The 8,943-nt window shown below is 41.1% G+C and overlaps 1 protein-coding gene across 1 annotated transcript in view; it reads right to left on the bottom strand.

Annotated features, from left to right (window-relative positions):
• Positions 1-2,834: 2,834 nt before the first annotated feature.
• PDE7B (phosphodiesterase 7B) overlaps positions 2,835-8,943 on the bottom strand; it is a 303,303-nt gene continuing 297,194 nt past the window's right edge. Inside the window, exon 13 of the mRNA XM_063096619.1 lies at positions 2,835-6,386. Coding sequence (XP_062952689.1) covers positions 6,157-6,386 — 230 coding nt within the window. The 3' untranslated portion in view covers positions 2,835-6,156. The remainder of the gene's footprint in view (positions 6,387-8,943) is intronic.

Below are 8,943 nucleotides of genomic sequence, written 5' to 3'. Positions count from 1 at the left end.
GGATTTATCTTAGGGACATGCATTTGCAGAGACTACCCTGGAGTCCCTGGCCTCTGCTGTTGGTGGCCAGGAAGGATCTGATAAAGAAGTTACAAGGGGAAGAGGGACTCCTGGGACCCTCGATGGATAGAATTTGCAGGAGTTGAGTGGAACTCTTTAAAACTTCACAGTTAACAAGTTTTGCGTATGTAATTCCAGACAGGGTGGTTTTCTTGTCAACTCTAAGAAGTCTGTTAACTAGATTAGTTCTGTCTAGCTGGGCTGAGGAATATTTACTTTAAAATCAGAAGAGATGTCCCTCATTTGTTCCTGGGCTTATCATTGTATCTTCAGTACCCCAGGAACACTCTCTTTCCTCTTTAATCATTTTTTAAAATATTTTGTCCACCAGATAAGAATTATTTTGTGACCAGCGTGGACACTTGTAGAAATAATTATGCTCAATGTCTTGTGTTTTATTTGCTCAATAATTGCTACAACTTACAGAAAGTAAAAGATGCATCCAAACTCTCACTTTACAGATGTTTTTTCTTGAAATGATGTAGGAATCTGTATTTGTTGAGTATCCCCTTTCTGCAGGAAATTGTGCTGTATGTTTTACGTATGTTATCTAATTTTGACCTCACAGCTGCTCTGGAGGTAGGTGTTACTATCATTGTACACACGAGAAGAGAGAGGCTCAGAGAATTAAAGTCATTGCCTAGGGTTAAACAGCAAATGAGGATGAGGGATTTGAATTCTAGTCTGTCTGCCTCCAAAGTCCACAACTGTAAAACTCTACCACATTGCTTCCCTAAAAGGGGAACGATTAATACTGAAGATTAAATCAGCCCTTGCAATACTAGAATTTGAAACATTTCAGGCAATTGGATACATGAGACACGTGTTGCTTAGATAAGACAAGGCAATCATGCATTTTCAAACCATATCAGCTGAAAGTTAAACATTTTCTAATAATCTCTCCAGTGTAATTAAAAAAAAAAAAAAAAGCCCATTGTGGACCATATTGTAGCGAAAAGCTCCCTATGACTATTAATCAAATGTTTGACTGTCTGTTGCATTCCTGTGGAGGCAGGAGTGAGTCTCCTCCCTTCTCTGGTGGCATGTTAGGACGTGGCTACACTGTGTCCTACTCTAGGGCAGATGACAAGCAGTAGCTGAGAACGTGATTGGAAATGAGTGGGTGGCATGAGGCAGGTAAATCCCGGGAGACACCAGCCCATGCCTGCTGCAAAAGCCCAGCGAACCTTCAGGGCCTGACACAGAGCCATAACCAGTGAGAATTTGGGCTTTGGTGGCACAGATGCAAGGGAGATAAATGACTCTCATTTTATTTTTAGGAGCTCTTTCCTTCACAGAAATTCCTGACAGAGCCGCAAAAAAAAGATACACTGCCTTCTACTGTAGAATATAGAGGACTAAACAGAACAGTAGCTGTAGCTGGGGCAGAGCTTTCATTGAGTGACAGATTGAAGGGGTAGTCTTTTCACCCAACCTTGCAAATGAAAAGTCCATAAGTTAACCAATCTGTTAAAGAATGTAAAAACGAGTTTGAGTTCCTAATGTGAAAGCACCAGCAATTCTTCACTACATTTTTTCCCCCATAAACTCAACCCACTCTTACCCATATGTGAATGGAGATTTGCCAATGTTTTTGTAATTTAAGTGGAGAGAACTTCTATCTATTCAAAGTCTACCATCTACCGAAGAGAGTGCTTGATGCTTTTCGTATGCAATCTCTCTTAACTGCCATAACGATACTATAAAAAGTATTATTGTCTGGAAATAATTTTATAGTGGTTTTAGGAACTTTCTTCAAGTCACAGAATAAGTTAGTGACAAAACCAGGATTGGGACTCACTTTGATCTTGGCAGCTTATTTGCTTTCTAGTATGTTGTACTCCAGGAAGAAGCTTTAGCTGCATTGGAGCCATCACAGGTGTTTCTCGAATTCTCTAAGAAGTGTTCACTGGTAATGCCAGTCTCTGATACAAGTCTGAATGCTCCTGGAGAGACCGAGTCCTTTTATATTCCATTATCCAGCAAAACATCTGGCACACAGTAGGTCCTCAATCAATATTCATTTAATTGAAATTCAACTGACCACATAGGCTTGGCCTGTTTGACAATGTTTCAGCTAGGGCCCCATGTACACTTGAAAGTCATGTCTGATCTTTACTTGCAATACTACTAGGGTCTCCCTTTTGATTTTGACTTTATGATGTAGAATGTCTACAAATGAAAAAGTTGCTTTGTATTCAGACATGGGGTGGCATTAGGGAATTAGTAGGATTCTCAATAAAAATATTAATAAAATAGGGGAGAATACATGGAGCTATAAGGGTATTTCTGGGAAACACAAGTGGTGGTCTTTTTCTTTTCTATTTCCAGATAGATTTAGGACACACAGTTGTCCAGCCTGAACTGTTCTGATGTTCTTTGTGGCCTCCAATCCTGAAATGTGAGAGAGCATATTTTTCACAAATAATTCTTGCATTGAGTCTGCTATGTTTTTGCAACTTAAAACATCATATCTCATTCCCATTCATATATGAGTTTGACAAATGTGAGTCAGAGAAACATCAGGACTCTAGGGAAACGTAGAGCCGGATGGTGTCCCTGTTACCCTAACTTGGCGCTAACTGGCAAGTGATGCTGTCATTGACCTGGGCATTTTTGCAGTTCCTGAGTGGAATGGGTCACATGGACCAGGCTTGCATCATGCTTTTTCCTTGAATGTTTCCTCTCCTGAGCAGTCAGTCCTTTAGGTTGAATCCAATTGGTTGGCTGGTAACATGTTACCTGGTGAGAATCAGGATATTTTCATATTGTGATATTTTAAAGAAATTATCTTTATTTTTAATTGTTCATGTAGACATGCCAATGAATATTTAGGCCACATTTTGAGCAAAACTCACAAGGTTTTTTTAAACCTCACATGTGTACACAAAATGACACAATTTTAAAGGTGCTTAAAAGAACAAAGCATGAGAAATACAGTGAGATACAAGCTCATAACCAAATCCAAATCAATGAGCAGATCTGATCAAACGTGAGAAAAGACTGCAAAATAGGTCTGTGTTTTGTAGGAAGCACTCTCTGAAAACAGGGTTGCAGGACACGCTCCAAGTCCCTTTGTGGGAAGCTGTAAGCAGGGAGAGACAGAGCCTGGTTTTTACTCAGCCTAGCAGGTTATGGGTAGGTCGGGGTTTCATGAATGAGTCCTGACTATTCATCGCTGCTATTAAAAGGAAAAGCAGGCTTTGCCTATCAGGACTGGCAGTGATATATATATTCTTTCTCTTTCTTAATTCAGTCTTTACCTTCAGCTTACTAAAAATAGCCCTTTCATTCCTTTCCTCTCAAGCAATAGAAGAATTAAACTTGATAAGTCAACTATTGATAGTCTATAGACTAGGAGAATAAGATTGTTAAGATAAAACCCATGGATGATCCAATACCTGTGTCTTATCTAGCAGTTATACTCCTTCTGTTGAAATATTGCAAGATAGCCACTAGCAGGCAAGAAAAAAGAAATTTTCACATTCTCTCTTTCTCTCTCTCTGCCAACAAATGAGAAACTCAAGAAATCTCCAGAGGTTGAATGAAGGAGACAGATGCATCCAGTTTATGCCTCATGTCTCATTTTACTTCAGATTTTTATTGTACTAGTAACTACTTCATAGGCTTAACCACTGGATATTTAGTAGTTTTCTCTGTGAATTCTTCTTCAAGACCCAATTGTAGCATAAACACTTCTGCCCTATAAACTTGGACCTAGTAAGAATACCCCCAATCTTGTTTATTTAAGTTATGGTAAAATCATAATTTAAGCAAAGTCCATTTCCTATACTCAAGATAGAGGTCCCATTAGCTAACAGTGTCTCTTTCCTATCTCTACTTTCTCATGCCCAGCAATTGCTTTCCTTGATTTGATCTCATATACATTAAAAATAGACTACTCAAAAGCCCTCTCTGCATCATCAAACCAAAGTAAGAAAGGTTCAGAAACAGGAATACATCCAACACATTCTCTTTCGGGACCTCACCAAGCTGAGAACTTCAGAGTATCGGAGCAATAAAGAAACATATGTCAGGTCACAGTTATCACAGAAAAACAAAAACAAAAACAAAGATAGTGTTAAGTTTCACAGCCTCTCTTCTTACCCCTATCAATAATTTCAACGTATCACCCACCCATTTCATAAGATCTTCACACTTTCTTTAGCACCATCTGACAATCTCTCCTACTTTAAAGAAAATATAACAAACTGTCCAAAATTTCCCCTAAACCTTAACTCTGCAAGCCTCAGTCTCTCTACAGGGACTTATTACAAGCCACTCAAGTTTCTAACATTTCGTTAGTATCTTAGGAGAAAAAACAAACCAGCTGCACTCAGAAAATTAGAGTTAGCTGTCATTCTATCAGCATGAGAAACAGCTTGATAGTGGCAGAAATGAACGTTCCCCCCCTACCACACTGTGTAAGGTAAATAGAAAGGGGCATCAACAATTTTCATCTAAAATTAGTTATGCTAGAACTTCTAAAGAAACAGTTCAATATACAGAGTTTAGTGGATGAGAGAAGAATGCTTGATTTTATGGCCAAGTGTCTGCAGAAAAAATGGCAGCAAAATTCCAAGGTGACTCTGCCAGCTAGAGCCATAATTAACCACAATGATCTGCTAGAAAGGTAAAGTTCATCATAAAACTGAAATATTTTCTTTACTTAAATAACATTAACTTCAACTAAACAGTTGGGTAGTTGTTCACATGAAATTAAGGAAAAGGAGAAGTTCAGTTACTATTTAAACCAAAGAAATGCATGCCAACCATAAACCAAAAGTACTTTGGTGCTGTAGCCATAACAGACAAACGTGTGGTATGGGAGCAGGGAATTCCCTGATGGTCAGATGACAGGGTCATAGAAGGTTTTCGAGACCTGCTATGTCTCCTGTGTGGCTGACACACCACCATGTTCCATAACAAGAGTCACGTAAACACGAGCTTATCAGGTGGCTTGTTAAAACATCGCTGCGTTGAAAAGTGACTCCAGGCTTGCTGAAGGGTCTCATTAATCTGAGGAAACGATGCTTGGTGCCATAGATTAAACACTATGGTCTCAAGAGGAATGCATGTGAAGTTTCCATAATGTTTCCTCAGAGATTTTATTCAGTTTTGGTTTGTGACCTTAGCTGGGAAGCATAAAGATGGACATGGGAAGGCAGTTCAGAAAGACATCTGTGAGGATTTCAGGGGGGCAGCTTTCAGAAGATGAAAGGTGTTTAAAGTTAAGGCCTTTATCTGCAAACAATAGTATATTAATAAACTCTATACCATATTTACAAATGCATTCTCTTGTATTAAAACTAACAGTATTCTGTTCACAGTGCCATTGTTTATACAGGTAGCAATCCCATAATACTCATGTATTTTGGCATGGGAATCAGTAGCGCTTGGTATTTACAGAAATGTACATGTGTGAATATAAACATGTCAGTGAATCCATAAAAGACAGATTGGCTAATGGTGCAAAGGAATGGACTGTACAGCACCTTCCCCTCGGATCGGATTAGGAAACGTGGTTTCTTAAACTCAGAAGATGCCAAATCTCTGACCCAAAGTGGCATAAAGTCAATATCAAAACAATGAACCCCCTGTCCGTTTGGGTACATTGAGTAATCAGTCCAGAGTTTTAGATCCATTGTCTAGTGCATGAAATATAAAAGTTAAAAAGATTTATTATTATTTTTATAATAATAATTATTATTAAAATAGAAGGTACTTTCTCTCAAGCTCATTTGTGCTCTTGCACTTAAGACCAATATCCTTGGAGTTCCAAATATGCTGGTGTTTTTGTCATGCAGATCAGCAGTCTGATGGCAAGCGCTACAACGCTCAGGACTGAGGCACTGCCGCCTGTCACAGTGTGACCCAGGGCCATGGGGACATGGCAGAGCACCTCTTTCTTACTCCCAGTCTCCTCCTGGGGGGCGAGCCTGCCCCTGGAACCAGCTCCCACGTTCCTGAATGGAGCTGCTCATTTCGGCAGCTAATGCTGAGGTGACAAATGGCTTCTGTACACTTGGAGAAAGGAGGGGAGGCAGGGGAGGAGGAGGAGGGTGGCGTTCACAAGAGCCCCAGGCAGGAACCGCACTAGGGCGCGTCGCCTCCCGTCACAGTCTGCTCCTCCTGCTCGGTCCCCGGGCCCGCGTGGTCGGGGCCGCCGCCGCCGCTGCCCCTGCGTCGGTGCTGCTTGGGCGACAGGCTCTTCCACTGGGCTTTGTTGTGCGCGAGGTGGCTCAGCATGTTCTCCGACAGGGGGCTGTTCCCGGTGAACCGCGCCCATTCCCGGAAGAGCGGCTCCACGATGTAGGTCATGAAACCTGGAACAGGCAACTGGTCACCCAAGGGCAGCGACACCCGCAGCCGTCCCCTCCCACACGCCACTGGGGACCCACTGTGTACACAGCAGGACAGGGTCACCACCCTCAGTCTAGGAGCCTAAGATGTGACACCTTGGGCTTACCACTTCACTCCCCGTGCCTCAGTTTCCTCATTTGTAAAGAGGACCTAAGAAGAGGACCAAACCCATAGGGCTGTTATGACTTCACACAGGTAGAATGCTTAGAAAGCTCCTGGCACTTGGAGAAAGGAGGGGAGGCAGGTAAGGAGAAAGAGGGTACCATAGTGAACACTCAGTAAATATTGGCTCTTATGATTTGCAGAGGGAGAAAGACATATACGTAAAACAGTTTAAAAAGTCTGTGCTGGAACTAAAGAGGGCAGGAGGGGGAGGGGAGAAAAGGGTGGAGGCCAAGGCAGATCATCTGAAGAATTTATACATTTACCCTGCAAGGTAATTTTTTCAAGATAATTCATTTTATAGTCTTGTCTTGCTTTCAGTCACGTTAAACAGCTTAAGTTTAGGTAAATCAAGTTCATTTGTTTTCAAGACAGATTTTGGCCTGCGTAAAACTCTTACTTCAATGATAGATAAGATGGTTTGATATTAGACTCCTTTGTTTGCATGTCTGTTCTCTTAATATTTAAGACTTATTGCTTTCTAATTATGTCCCCCCATTGACGTGCTTTCCATATTAAACATGATTTGTAAAGCAAAGAAAACTTTCATTCTAGGCTGAAATGACTGGAATCATTACCAACTTGGAATTATTTAGATTTTATTGCATTTCCTTGAAATGTAAGTGTGGGGGGAGAATGCAAATGTTTTTCGGCATAACAAATTTTTCCAACAACTGTATATTTACAGTCATGTGAATTATAAGGCTTGATTTGATCATCTTTTCCTTGGACAAACAGCAGACACCTGGCCTTTGAGGCCGCTGTAGAGATGGGAAAAGGAAGCAACAATGCAAAATGTTATTGTGGATTTCTGCCTGATCTCATCTTATGTGAAGTATGACTTACATATTGTGAGATCATTTTAGATAGATTGAACTTGAGGAGGCCAGTTAAGCCAGTGACTTTGTGTCTGTATTTGGCATTTTGATAAGGTTATATAGGGAACCTGCAAATAAGGATTCCACATTTTGTTTGCTCTTCTTGGATTTTCGTCATCTCCTTCACAATCTCCATATCTAATTTCTAATATCTTTCATCTTAAAGGAGATTAGATACCTAAAAAGATAGTTTGCAAAATTATACATCTGTACTTAATACCTGTGAGATATAAAGACTTCCTGTGCTAGGTAGGAAAGCGATTTTAAAGGCTGAATAGACACCATGAGGCAGTTTTCCAAATAAAGGAAGGATTTAGGAACCTTCTGCATGATCGGATTTAGGAACCTTCTCCATCAGTGTGTGTGTCAACCTCTCTCTTCTCCAGAGACGAGGTGACTGTGGGGTATTGTCCTCCTGGAGGGGTGGGAGCTGGGGAAGGGAGGAATGGTGGCCTCAGAGTAGACAAGGATTGAAGGAAAACCTCTTTCTCTTCATCTTTCCATAGATTTCACCAATTCGAGATTTATTCAATTTCCTGCCTTTTTAAAATGCAGAATTTGGTGGTGGGAGAGGGAAGGGATATTAAGCCCCAGTTCTACTTGGGGAAATACCCTCAGAACCATGCCTGTTACTCCATGAATGGATCAATCCATCCACCAGGGCATTGTCCTCACAATCTAATCACCTCTTAGTGATTTTCTTTTACTTAAACAGAAAATCAGATCCAAGCCTAACTGAGACAGGCACTCAGAAAATTCTCATTTTGGATTGGGATGGGAAAACGAGAGGGGACATTTTCAGCTCGAGGGCAATCAGGACAGAGGAAATCTCTGCATTACTCAGGACTCACTGGAAAAATCATTGTTTGGGGGGCTAGAGCCTGCAGCATCCATTAGAACCTGTTTATCTATTTGGGTTTTTCCAGTTTCGCCTGATCCACCCCTGCCACCACACCTCCCAACCCTGAACCTGTTAAGAGCTGGCAGAGGTGGAATAGAGACAGAGAAAGATTTATGTACTAACAGCTGTTTCATAATCACCTTCTCTTTCTCTTTATTATTGGCGTGCTGGTGTGGCATCCATGGGATTTCCCTATTCCCTTAACCTCCATCTCATTTTTAAAAGAGGTATCTATGGTAACCACATTTTCCTGAGCTGAAAATCAGGACACATGATCTGACAAAATAAGAGTGTTCTCATGACAACAACAGGACAAAGTCTCTGAAATCAGGTCTGTCCTGCAAATCCAGGTTGTGTGCTGAACAACATGAATGCTTTTGTTTTGGGGTTTAAGATGTCATTATCAGTTGCCCGGCAAATTTCTTTCTAGCCAGAACGTAACACAGTCACAGGATTAGGACTTTGGTCAGTGTCTAATTTGGAATCACATCTGCAGAACCTCCACAGCTAAAGCAACTGATAGGAGAGAACTGGATCCGAGGAGGCTGAACTGCATTTCTGTTGCTGATACTCCCTGCT

This window comes from Cynocephalus volans, chromosome 5 (genome assembly GCF_027409185.1).
Source record: "Cynocephalus volans isolate mCynVol1 chromosome 5, mCynVol1.pri, whole genome shotgun sequence".
Lineage (NCBI taxonomy): Eukaryota > Metazoa > Chordata > Mammalia > Dermoptera > Cynocephalidae > Cynocephalus > Cynocephalus volans.
This window is presented reverse-complemented; position numbering and strand designations above follow the sequence as displayed.